At 59.4% G+C, this 12,684-nt stretch overlaps 1 protein-coding gene across 10 annotated transcripts in view; it reads right to left on the bottom strand.

Annotated features, from left to right (window-relative positions):
- Positions 1–12,684, bottom strand: part of SS18L1 (SS18L1 subunit of BAF chromatin remodeling complex) — a 32,593-nt gene that overhangs the window by 4,423 nt on the left and 15,486 nt on the right. For 5 of the 10 annotated variants that reach the window (XM_042979993.1, XM_042979989.1, XM_042979991.1 and 2 more), the window contains 4 exons: positions 11,556–11,720; positions 11,119–11,223; positions 10,098–10,187; positions 2,023–2,142 (listed from right to left, as the gene is read on the bottom strand). In XM_042979993.1, coding sequence (XP_042835927.1) covers positions 2,023–2,142; positions 10,098–10,187; positions 11,119–11,223; positions 11,556–11,720 — 480 coding nt within the window. Of the gene's footprint in view, positions 1–2,022; positions 2,143–8,894; positions 10,188–11,118; positions 11,224–11,555; positions 11,721–12,684 lie in introns of those variants that run through there. The other 5 variants (XM_042979988.1, XM_042979985.1, XM_042979987.1 and 2 more) reach the window with 1 other exon arrangement.

The raw sequence follows: 12,684 nt of genomic DNA on the forward strand, positions 1-12,684 counted from the left end.
CCCACTCATTCAGGTGGCAAGGCCGGCTTTCACTGTATTTTATCTCATTGTATGTATTTACTTATTTAAATGTTTATTTTTGAGAGAGACAGAGCGTGAGCAGGGGAGGGTCAGAGAGACAAGGAGACACAGGATGTGAAGCAGGCTCCAGGCTCCGAGCTGTCAGCACAGAGCCCGACACGGGGCTCGAACTCACGAACTGCGAGATCACGACCTGAGCCGAAGTCGGACGCCCAACCAACGCAGCCACCCAGGTGTCCCTCGCAGTGTATTTTAAATACTGACGGTTCGCCGGGCCATCATGTGGTGGCCACGTCAGGCAGCGGTCCTCCTGTGACAGCAGAACCTGGGCTCTGGGGAGGGTGGCCCAGATGCGCCTCGGGAGCAGGCGGGGACCCTGGGAGAGCGTCGTGCGGCCTCGGGCTCTTGGCAGACATGACCCGCAGGCAAGAGGCCAGGCCTGCCCTGTTTCAGGTGTACCTGCCTCAGGGGCCGAGGCCCATAGAGGGCTGGGCAGATGGGCAGGCTATGCTCCCGGCAGGACGCTCTGCTGTGCCGGACGGCCTGACCTCGGGGAGACTCCGCTGACCTCCAGTGGACGGGGTGTCTCCCCTTTGTGGCTGCTGCAGCTCAAAAAGCCCACGTTTCTGTCCGACGGGCCTGGAGACCAATGCTTGCCGGTGGGCTCCAAGGCAGAGCGCCCCACCCGGGCCTTCGCCGTCTGGGGAACGCTCGTGGGGCGAGCAAAAGCTGACGAACGGGCGAGCCCCTCCAGGAGCTGCTGCCGGACTGACCCACACGTGGAGAGGCCCAGAAGATGCCCATGTGCCCCTGGCTCTCAGTCCCTAACAACGTTCTCTCGTCAGGGAACCAGAGCTCCCGTGAGACCTGGCTACGTCTAGGGCTAGTGCAGGGAGAGCATCACGGTCCCAGAGAATAAGGAAATGCTCAGAAACAAAAGGACGGGGACGTGTCAAAGGGACTGGAAGAGCTCCCACGAGGCAAACTGGACATGCTGAACAAAACAGAGAAGTACTGGAATACAACCCAGCGTATAAAACGAATATCCACAGACACATACTAATAAATGATTAAAAGTGGAGTGCGCCTTATAGAGGAACTCCAAACAGTCTACGGTAGACAATCCCCCCCTTGAGTATGGGCTGGACTCAGGGGCTCGCTTCCAATGATTGGGGGAAGGAGAGGAAGATGGGACAGCTCGATGGTGGGGGCACCGGGTGGATGCCTCTAACCAAGCGACCACACGCTTGGCACATCACGAGGCACATCACGTTGATGTGGGATGAGAAGGGTCTTTCGCCCCTGCGAGCTTTCCGAATCCCACAGCCCACGGACATCCTGAGAAAAAGCTCAGACAAAGCCGACCAACGCTGTCCAACAAAGCGCCCGTCCAGTCTCCCTCACAACTGTCAAGGTCCAGAAAGACCGGGATTTCTGAGACTCTGTCCCAGCCCAGGGGAGCCTAAGGAGCCGTGAGACTCAATGTCCTGTGGGACCCCAGAGGGGTCCCGGGACAGAATAGGATACTGGGGGAAACCCCGTGAGATCTGGATAAGCCGGGAGTTCCGTCCACAGCAACGCGCCAGCGGAGTTTCTTAGTCGTGACGATCACGCTGTGCTCGGACGAGGTGAACAACAGAGGAACTCTGTGCGCTAGCCACACAGCTTCGCTGGAAATCTGAAACTATTCCAAAATGGGGGCGCCTGGGAGGCTCAGCCGGTTGAGCGTCAGCCTTCGGCTCAGGTCGTGATCTCACGGATCACGGGTCCGAGCCCCACATTGGGCTCTCTGCTGACAGCGTGGAGCCTGCTTTGGATCCCACGTTCCCCTCGTTCTCTGCCCCTCCCCTGCTTGCGCTCTCTCTCTCAGAAATAAATAAAACATTAAAACATAGATAAAACTATTCCCGAACGAGCGTACTAAGTGTCACCGAACGAACCGCAGCGTTACCGCGTGTGGGGCCCGGGTGGGAAGGCGTGCCCTCCCCCCGACCCCCTTACCGTAGCCCGGCTGCTGCCCGGGATAGCTCTGCTGGTTGGGGTACTGCTGCTGGTACCCGGCCTGCTGCTGGGCCGCGCCCTGCTGGTACCCCGCCTGCTGCTGGCTGTACTGCGAGTTCCCTGTGGGGGGAAGGAGACACGCGGTTCATTCCCAGGGACAAAGGCAGCCCTTCCCGCCACTCAGGACGTGGACGCCTCGGAAAACCCTGGGCCACCTCGACTACCTCGGGATCTTCTCTTTCCCACAAATCTTTTATGACATTTTCTCTTCTTGTTTTAGAAGATTACGAATCAACACCCAAAACGAAAGTGAACCGAAAGCAAAGGTTAATGCAAGTGTTTTGGGTTGAACCGCGTCCCCCCAAAAGGTACGTTGGAGTCCTTACCCACACACCTGTGCACGTGGTCTTATCTGGAATTAGGGTCTCTGCAGATGTGATCAGTGAGGGGCAGGCTGGCTGGACTAGAACGAGCCCTAATCCAAGGACGGGTGCTGTCGTAAGAGGGAGCGTGGACACAGACGCAGGGAGAGCCACGTGCTGACAGCACCGTGGAGTGACATGCCTACAAGCAAGGACACCCGGGACGGCCGGAGCCACCGCAAGCGGGGACCGAGGCCGGGGACACACCCCGCGTCGGCTCTCGGACCCCTGGCCCGTTTCGGCAGCACCTGGTCACGGCGGCCCTGGGCCACCACGACAGCCAGAGGCGGCGAGTCGGGACAGTCCATCCCGGCAGCCGCTCGGCTGTGGTGCCGGTCGTGGGAAGGACAAAGCGCGAGGACTCGCACAGGCAACTGAAAGCACCGCTGCCGACGCAGCCACACGGCGGCCAGTGGGGGAGGCAGCGGGGAAACTAACGGTCTTGGGCGGAGAATCAGTATCGGTCAGTGAGCCTTCGGAATGTTCTACACACGTCCCCCCCCTTGCTGTCTCTTCTCAGCAGTAAGAGTGGGACGGGGCCGCGGGCCAGAGTGGGTCCCAAGCAGGCTACACGGACTACCCCGCGTGCTTCCCGTGACACTGGGAGGGGGACACCACCACACCCCCATTTCACACACGGGGCGCAGAGAAGGGAGATCCGGAGACGGCCGGTCCTGCGGCTGATGGGAGACGCTGAGGTGAGCGGCAGCTCTAAGGCTGTGTCTCCACGCGGCTCGGAAGGAGCCCTGATGTTTCGGGACACCTTCAGCGTGGAGGCGCACGTGTAGGCAGAGTCCGCGGTGCTGGCTCAGACCCACGTCGGGTTTTTCCTTTGACGTTAGGAAATCAGTGCCACAGAGAATTTTTTTTAAGGCAAATATATACCTATATATATTTTTTTAACGTTTTTTTTATTTATTCTTGAGACAGAGAGCATGAAAGGGGGAGGGGCAGAGAGAGAGGGAGACACAGAATCTGAAACAGGATCCAGGCTCTGAGCTGTCAGCACAGAGCCCGACGCGGGGCTCGAACTCACGGACCGCGAGATCATGACCTGAGCCAAAGTCGGATGCTTAACTGACTGAGCCACCCAGGTACCCCAATATACCTATATATTTTTAAACGTTTATTTATTTAAGTAATCTACGCCCGATGTGGGGCTCGAAGTCACCGCCCCGAGATCACGAGCTGCACACTCCCCCGACCGAGCCGGCCTGTATGTTTTTATCTTCACGTTGGTAAAGTCCAACCACTATTTCAGATCCACTTTTTCTGTTTTTCAGAGAAAATGCCTTAACTCTCATTTTCAAGATCTCACCAGGCAGTGTCCACGCTAAAAGCCTCGTTTCAGAAGGAAGCTTGCAGTGAGAAAAGTGAGGGTCCCAGTGAGCGCCTCGCCGGACGTGGGCTAAGAGTTAGATGGAAATCTTCCTAGAGCCTTCCCACCGCAGGGTCTCCAGAGCTGCCCGTTCAGATTCAGGCTGGAGACGAAATTCCATTCACGGGTCTCCGAACGCTTTTATAAAAAGACCAGCATAAGCGCGGTTCTGTCGTGTTCTTTTGAGTTAGGGCTTCGCTCTTCAAAACCACGCAGAGCGTGCAGCCTTCGTAGTGCGTTCGGTCCTGAGTCTGCAGCGGGGGCTCAGGAGACCCCGGTCCTCACTCGCCAGTGACACCTGCCAGCAGACGAATGGCTGGCCCGGAGAGGATGTGGCAGCCCCCACCTACCCGTGGGGACCCCACTCCAAGACCCCCATGGAAGCCCGAAGGCGTGGGGGCGCCAAGCTCTACACACCCCAAGCGTTTTCCTCGACACACACCCCAAGTGCGGTTTATGAACTCGGCACAATGGGAGATTAACGGCAACGATGAAACAGACTGAGCATCAGGGAGGGGATCCTCTGCTTCCCTCGAGGGGCCCCGTCACTGAGACGGCAGGGAGACTGTGGGTGGGGGGAGGGAGGGACTACTGTAGTTGCCTGTTCTTTTCTTTATAAGCAAAACATGTCCCAGAAAGAAGAAAACAGAGGCCAGATTATGAAAACCCGTATTTGTCAAATCTTTTTTTCTACTTTATTTTCCCAATTAAAAGTAAGTTTTCCTTTTCTAGGAGCCGTAAAATACAAGTATTTAAAAACCAGATCCTGGGGCACCTGGGTGGCGCAGTCGGTTAAGCGTCCGACTTCAGCCAGGTCACGATCTCGCGGTCCGTGAGTTCGAGCCCCGCGTCGGGCTCTGGGCTGATGGCTCGGAGCCTGGAGCCTGTTTCCGATTCTGTGTCTCCCTCTCTCTCTGCCCCTCCCCCGTTCATGCTCTGTCTCTCTCTGTCCCAAAAATAAATTAAAAACGTTGAAAAAAAAAATTAAAAAAAAAAAAAAAAAATAAAATAAATAAATAAATAAATAAAAACCAGATCCTGGTGGCGTATTTTTCTAAGCAGCAGCTTTACCGAGAGCCAATTCACCCCGTGAGGGCGTAAAACTGTCCGCGGGGACGTCAACAGCAGCCACCAAAGCAGCGTGCTCCAACCCCAGGGCAAGTCCCCCCTACAGGGGCCCTGCAAACCCACCGCATCTGCTCTGACAGCTCCTACCCTGAGGCCGGCAGGCTGGACAGCCACGGGTGGGCAGCCACGGGGCAGATGCAGGGCAGGACGTGGGGCGGGACGTGGCGGGCTCCACACCTCGCCTCGCTCACCCTGGAAGCACATCTGAGACACGGCGGGTCCTCCTCAGGGCTTGAAGTTTTTGCTCAGTCTGCGTACCTCAGCCTCACAGCCCCTTCTTACTGGATGGTAACGGAGGAGCTCACTCACAGGCTATCTGGCTGCGGCCTGGCACCCAGTAGGTGCGCCACAAACGTTAGCAGGGACGCCTCTGGGAAGCACACATCCGCCCTCCCACGCCCGGAAAACCTTCCCTCCACCGGAGTCAAGCCCAGTAGGAAAGGGGCCTGGCTGAGCGTCATGGACACAAAACCACCACCAGGAATCAGTGACCCATCAGCTCAGTGACGCAGTCTATAAAAACTACGGAGCAGGGGCGCCTGGGTGGCTCAGTCGGTTAAGCGTCCGACCTCGGCTCAGGTCATGATCTCGCAGTCCCTGAGTTCGAGCCCCACGTCAGGCTCTGTGCTGACAGCTCGGAGCCCGGAGCCTGCTTCCGATTCTGTGTCTCCCTCTCTCTGACCCTCCCCTATTCATGCTGTCTCAAAAATAAATAAACATTAAAAGCAACAACAACAAAAACCAGGGAGCAAGGGTGTGCCTCGGGGACACGCATGGGCCACACTCCGGGTCTCCTCGGGGCAAGACCCTGAGGACACCCAGGATAACAGCGCCATGACCATGGGACCAGGGGTGCGATGGGTCTGGACGGCCACAGGGTCGGGCTGCTTTGATTTTAGGAGATAGTAACGTTTAATATTTGTAAATTTACCTTCCGCACAGGCAGATACGTTCGCGAGATCCACAAATGTGAACACGAAGCCAGCCCACCTTCAAGAGGTTCAGGGAAAAAGGACACCCGCAGCCTGCCCGGTCCCCACCCGGTCCCCTCGCAGCCACTTCTATCGGTGTCCTGACCGTCTTTCCAGAGTTTGTCCGTGGGGTGTGTGTGCATGTGCAAACACGTACCGTGTCCCGCAGAAGGCGGCACCCCAGACACCCTGGTCCTCGGCACCCGGCCTGAGCACCCGGCACCACCCGGATTTTCCACCACGGCAGCCACAGAGGCTTTGCTTCCTTTAACAGACACTGTTTAACAGACACATGGACCGGTCACAGGGCCACAGACCCCGGCTCTGTCTGCTCTCCGCCAGTGCAGGTCTCAGTGACAGGGTGCAGCAGGACTTCGAGGCTTCCGTGGACTGCTCGGCGGGGGCCCTGATGGCGCTGTGTCCACCTGGCTTGGCGGGTCCCACATCCCCTCATCCCGCTTGGCCCGGAACCAGCCCTCTGCACGTTAGCGCCCTCTCATTCTACGGGACCACCCGGGGCTCCTGTCCCATGCCACCTCCTGTGAACCCCAGGACCAGCTGCCGCGCCCCACAAGGCTCCCCATCACACTGTGGAATAACGTAATGACTGGAAGACTCTTTATTTTGGCTTCAACCTACCCCCTCCTTGCTTCCACTCGGTGCCCTCCGCCTGCACGGGGCCACGGGCCACTCACGCACATCCAGTCTCCTCAGAGCAGAACACCGCCTGCCTCTCACACCACACCCGGCACCGCCACCCACCGTGGGGTGACCTGGGCCCTGTGACACAAGTGCGGGTAGTGCCGGGTCGAGGTCCAGTTAACGAGACGGAACAAAACGCTTCCAGATTCAGGAGGAAACCATTCCGTCTGCCACACCTGCCTTAAAAAAAGTGACCGTTTTAGCAAACGTCCCGCGGGTTATGGGAGGCGAGAACGCGTGAGCCAAACGTAAGGGTATAAAAATGTGCGCTTCGAAGTTCCAAAGGCTGAGCGGCACGTCCTGAACTTGTCTTTGGAGCAGTCGTTTCTGCCGGAAGGTTCTTTCCTGAGCACTCTCACCGGGACGCCGCACAGCTGGCGGTGAGCAGAGGGCCCCCCCAGTGGAGAGGGCTGAGCGCCGGCGTCCCGGGAGGCGGACGGAGGGCCCACGGCTGCGGCCTCCGCGGACAGGCCCCAGTGCTGGCGGAGGAGCGCGTGCAGGGATGAGCCCCAGGTGGCCCCGAGAGCTCACCTCTTCCCGGCAGGCGGAGACCCAGCGGCGCAGACACCTGAGTGCGCCAAACTCGACTTTTTACGCGTCGGGTTGTTTCTATAATGGCGCAAACACGCAGAGTTTTAGCCGTGTAGAGCCCACCAGCTGGTGTACCCTGGGAAGTGTCACCAGCGGCTGCTGCCTGGAGGCAGGTCAGTGCTCCACAGCTGTCGGCCCCTGGCCCGGAGCCGTGCTGCTGGGCACAGGAACCCTCTCCCCGGGACCCCCGTCTGCAGTGTGGCCTCTGGCCGCGGCCTCTCGGCGGGTCTCCCGCTGCGAGGGGCTCCCCCTCCAGCACCCTGTCCAAGTGCCTCCCGGCGAGGCTGTGTGGGCGCGACTGCCCGGCGTGGGCCCATCTGTTCCCCCATCAGCCCGCGATCCCTCCACCCTCCCATACCCGTGCCAGTGACACGGGCCGGCCGCCACGGTCAGGAGCCCGCAGAGCTGTCGCTGGGCCAGCGTGCGTCTCGGAAACGTCCAAGGTGAGGGGCGTGTGGTGCGCCCCGAGAACGCTCGCTCACACCCGCCTTCAACTGGAAGCGAAGAGAAGCAGCTGAGCTTCCGCTGCAGAACAGCGCTTGGGGCGACCGTGTGGACGAGGGGACCGCCTCGGTGGTCTCGGGTGGCGAGTTTCCTGTGGTCGTAACGGAAGGCACGACCAAGCGCGACATAGGAACCACCTGAGTCGTGGTGAGGAGGCAGGATAAAGGTGTTGCCGCAGGCGCCCTGCGTGGCTCAGCCAGCTAAGCGTGCGGCTCAGGTTGGTGAGTTCGAGCCCTGCGTCAGGTCCGCTGCTGTCAGCGCAGAGCCTGCTTTGGATCCCGTCTCCCCCCTCTCTCGGCCCCTCCCCCATTCTCTCTCTCTCCCAAAAATAAACAAACATTAAAACAAATTTTTTTAAAAAAAAGCGTCACCCTTTCCCCATCAACGGCCAACACTCAATCACTTGACTGGTTCGTAAAAACAACGGGGAACATGAAGTTGTCCATAAATAATTTTACTTCAAGGTGGTTGGGATGTTTTGTTCTCTTGTTCTACACCCGTCATCAGGTTTCAGATCCAGCCAGGGGTGATGGCCAGGTCACGGCACCTGCTTTGGGAACAGGTGGGGCACCTGCCAGGGAAGGGGTGAGGACCTGCCTGGCTGCGTGACTGCACAGGCACGGGCCATCACGGGGCCTGGGGAGCCAGACTCGCCAGGACAAGAAGGCTGGGTCTGAGCCGTGTTCGCAAGCAACACCCAAACGTGGGGACAGGGGGAATCGCTGCGGGGAAGTCCTTCTAACTGGGCGATTCTCCCGTATTCTCCACATGTCCTATAATCTCCTACCGCCGTAACTAAGAAACAAGACCGCGCCACAGAAGACAGAATGCAGTTCTTCAAAAAATTAAACACAGAATTACCAGACCCCCCCCAATTCTACTTCTGGGTATAAATGCAAAGGAAACGAAAGCAGGGACTCGAAGAGACATCTGCACGCTGACGTTCACAGCAGCGTTATTCACGACAGCTGAGAGACAGAGACAACTCAAAAGTGTCCATCGATCGGGGCGTCTGGGGGGTCAGTCGGTTAAGTGGCTGATTTCGGCCCAGGTCACGATCTCACCGTCGGTGGGTTCGAGTCCCGCGTCGGGCTCTGGGCTGACAGCTCAGAGCCTGGAGCCCGCTTGGGATTCTGTGTCTCCCTCACTCTCCGCCCCTCCCCCACTCGTGTGGTGTCTTTCTCTCCCCCTCTCTCTCAAAAATAGATGTAAAAAAATTTTAAAACATCGACCGTGGAATGGACGAACAACATGCTGTGCCCACACTAGAAAACGATTCCGTCTTTAAAAGGAAGGACGCTCCGATAGCTGCTAACACACGTATGAACCCTGAGGACATTATGCTGACCGAAGCGAGCCAGTCACAGAAGGACGAGTGCTGTATGATCCTGCATGATGGACGCAGTCACACACAGAGACAGAAAGCGGGCGCCGGGGGCTGGGGGCAGGAGGTGGGAACCAGTGTCTGACGGGGGCAGAAAATCAGTCCGGAAAACGAACAAGTTCGGGGACGGACGGTCGGGACGGCCGCCCAATGTAAATGTGCTGAACGTCACTGAACTACGCTCAGAAATGGTTCAGGCGGTAAATGTTGTTGTGTTTCTAGCTTAATTCTTTTAAAAAGCCACCGTAAACACCTGGATTTGCAAACTGCCTGTTTCATGGTTCTATCTGTGTTTCCTTCCCCAGGGGCCCTGCTACGAAACCTCACGCTGTCTCCCCTTCTGATGTCCTGACCGGGAAGCCTAGGCTATAAACGGGCCGATGTCCCAGTGCCCTGTGGCCTCACGGTTTTCTCTTCTCCTGGGGTCTCGCAAGGGCAGCGAGGTACCTTCACTCTATAGGGGCCCCATCTGAGAGGTTAACGTGCACGTTTCTTCCTAGTGGTGTTTGGTGACATCACGTTGGTGGCTGGAAGTCAGTGTGAGTGCGAGTATTCACAGCAGGAAAACGGGTGCGTGCCGCTACTTGGCTCTGTGTTGTCAGTCTGCTTCTAGAACGTCACCGCCTCACCCCACCTCTGCGGACAGCTCCCGGCCCAAGCTGCACTTGATCTGGCCAGCAGGTGTTTCAAGAAACGCCCAGGCCAAACCCAAGGAAGCCACGCACCCCAGGAGCATCGCCTGCCTGGCTCGGGAGGGACACGGGGCGCCCGGACCCCCCCACCGAGTCGGGAACTCTTAAGGGAGCCCGTCTGAGCTCCCCCTGCACAGATGGGAGGGTCTGTGCCCCCACGACTCCAGAGCGGCCACTCCAACCACCCCGCCCGCGTCATGAGCGCAGCGCCCGCAGCGGCCACGGGGACCCATGGCCTCACGGAGTGCGGCGCCACCCGGCACAGCGCGTGTCTGACTGAAGCGTGGGCCCCGCGCGGCTTACCGCCCTCGTAGTAGTGCTGCGTGGACTCCTCGAAGGACCGGTCGTAGCTCTGCTCCGTGTACGACTGCTGGTAGGCATAGTCTCCGTGTCCTGCAGGAAAACCCACATGGACCACAGTCAGTGGGGGGGGGGGGGGGGGTCCAGGCCGCCTGGGCTCGGGGTTCAGTCGTGAACTGAACGGGCAACACGTGGGGTCAGGAGTGCCCGGAGTCAGGCCCGATCCGTCTTTTTCCCGCAGGTTAAGTCTGTGAAGCAGCTTCCCGCCACCTCCTGGCCTCCGTTCCCTTGAGACGCAGGCAGCCACCCTGCTTGGGGGTGAGCGTGAGGAGTCCGTCTGTCACAGTTGACAGAGGAGACCGTGTACTCAGTGCCCAACACGTGACAAGGCCCGGCGGCCCCTCATCCCGGGCACCGTGAGCCCTCAGGAGGCCTTGTCACCATCACGTGGCGGCGACACAGCTCGCCCTGCCCTGGCCTCGGCCGCCTCCCCACCGCCCACCCGACGCGTGCTCCGTGCAGGAGCACGCGTCCTTTGCGGGGTCCTTCCCCCTCCAAATCCCACCGATCCTAGGTGACCGCTTTCCACACCACCTCCACAGATCCTGAGACTGTTTAAAACGTGACCGAAAGGCGGCACCAAGGGAAAAGAATCCGCAGAAACTGAGCAGCAGATACAAACCGCCGCCTTCGGAAGGCATTTCATAAGGGCTCCCGTGTCCACCTTCCAAAACAGTTACGTGCCCTGACTCAGGGGACGGCACATCTCAGCCTCAACCCGCTGCTGCCGTTTGGGAAGGGAGAGAGGAGCCTCAAGTAGGTGAGTGGCTGTGGCCTGAACTGGAAGCTTCTCTCAGCAGAGACCAGACGTGCCCTCACCCCGTTCCCAAAGGCACAAGGGCGAGGGGGACTCCGGGTGCCCTGCCGGCAGAGGCCGGGGGCGACGGGTCTGCACTGGGGGCGACCGGAGCACGGCGGTGGGCAGCCACCCCACGGCCGGTGCTGGGGCGGGCGCGGGCCTCACCGTCAGGGTAGTACTGCTGGCTCATGGGCTCCGAGGCGGCCTGGCCGTGTCCGTACTGCTCGCCTCCGTAGTACTCCTCCTGGCCCAGGTACTGCTGGGACGAGCCTGGGGGCAGGACGGTAACTCAGCAACGGTTCTCCCGTGACGTGACAGCCTCCTCGATGGCCTGGTCGGGACCCCCTGCATCCAGCCCCCAGTCCCCGGGACCACACTTACAAACCTGACCGGCCCGGCACCTGCTGTGGACCCTGCGCCTGACTTAACCCCCTACAGCCCCTCAAGCCTGTCCGCCTCCAGGAGCGGCACCGGCCCTTGTCCTTCCGTATTTCGTTAGCCCCACGAGGCTCCGGACCATCCACGATCCTTGCTCAATACTAAAGAACTAAAGCCTCACGCCCCCCAGCTTCCCAGGCGGAAAGACGCGGTGCGGGCATTACCTTGCTGGGAGGGCCGGTAGGGCGCCAGGGGCCGCTGCCCCATCATGCTGCTCCCCTGCCCGCTCTGGCCCATCATGGCGATGGACGACTGGCCCTGGTAGTGCTGGCTCCCGCCCTGCGCCGAGTTGTAGTGGGACGAGGCCGCCTGCTGGTGCATCATGGACACTGGGCGACACGACAGACCCGAATAACCCCAAGAAGCTCCCCAGGCGGGCGTCCTCACCCTCACCCCAGACCCCGGCCGCATCCCTGTCTGACTCCAGCTCCCGGGCCACCTCCACGCACAGAGAAACACGAGTCCTGTCCTGTCATCCCTCGTCCCCCAGGCTGGTTGCGAAGGAGCCACGCCCGTGCCCCCGGATGCTCAGGCCTGTGCCCTCTGGCCTGTCCAGTCGTGCCGCCCCTGCTCAGAGCCCGCTAGAGCAGCACTGCCCAGGAGGACGGGAAGTGAGCCATGCCATGACAGTAAAACAAACAGGTGAGATCTATTTTAGTAATATATCTTGGCTCGATATGTCTAGAATATCCTCATCTTGGGGCACCTGGGTGGCTCAGTTAAGTGTCTGTTGATTTTGGCTCCGATCATGATCTCACCGTTTGTAGGTCCGAGCCCCGTGTTGGGCTCCGCGCTGACAGCGTGGAGCCTGCTTAGGTTTCTCTTTCTCTGCCCCTCCCCTGCTTGCTCATTCTCTCTCGCAAAAAAAAAAAAAAAAAAAAAAGGTGCCCGGATGGCTCAGTTGGTTGAGCATCTGACCGGCTCAGGTCGTGATCTCACGGTTTGTGAATTTGAGCCCTGCGTCGGGCTCTGCTCCCCCACCCCCACCCCTCCCCCTGCTCATGCTCTCTCCCTCCCAAAAAAGCCAGACATTACAAGACGTAAAAGTAAACTAGGGAGAGAGCTCATGATCTCCCTGTCCGTACCAAGCCTCTGAAATTCAGTGTCTGACACTCTGGGACGGCTCGATGGGGACCCGACGTTTCCCAGTGCTTGGCACCCCGCTCCCAGCCCACAGGGCTCCCTTGGCCCAGCGTCTGTGGCCCTGCACGCTGCCCACTTCTGCGCTCTGGCCACACCACCCCCGACCCCGCGTGAGCCTGGCCCCGTCCTCAGATAGGGCACGGACCGCCC

Source organism: Panthera tigris, chromosome A3 (genome assembly GCF_018350195.1).
Source record: "Panthera tigris isolate Pti1 chromosome A3, P.tigris_Pti1_mat1.1, whole genome shotgun sequence".
Lineage (NCBI taxonomy): Eukaryota > Metazoa > Chordata > Mammalia > Carnivora > Felidae > Panthera > Panthera tigris.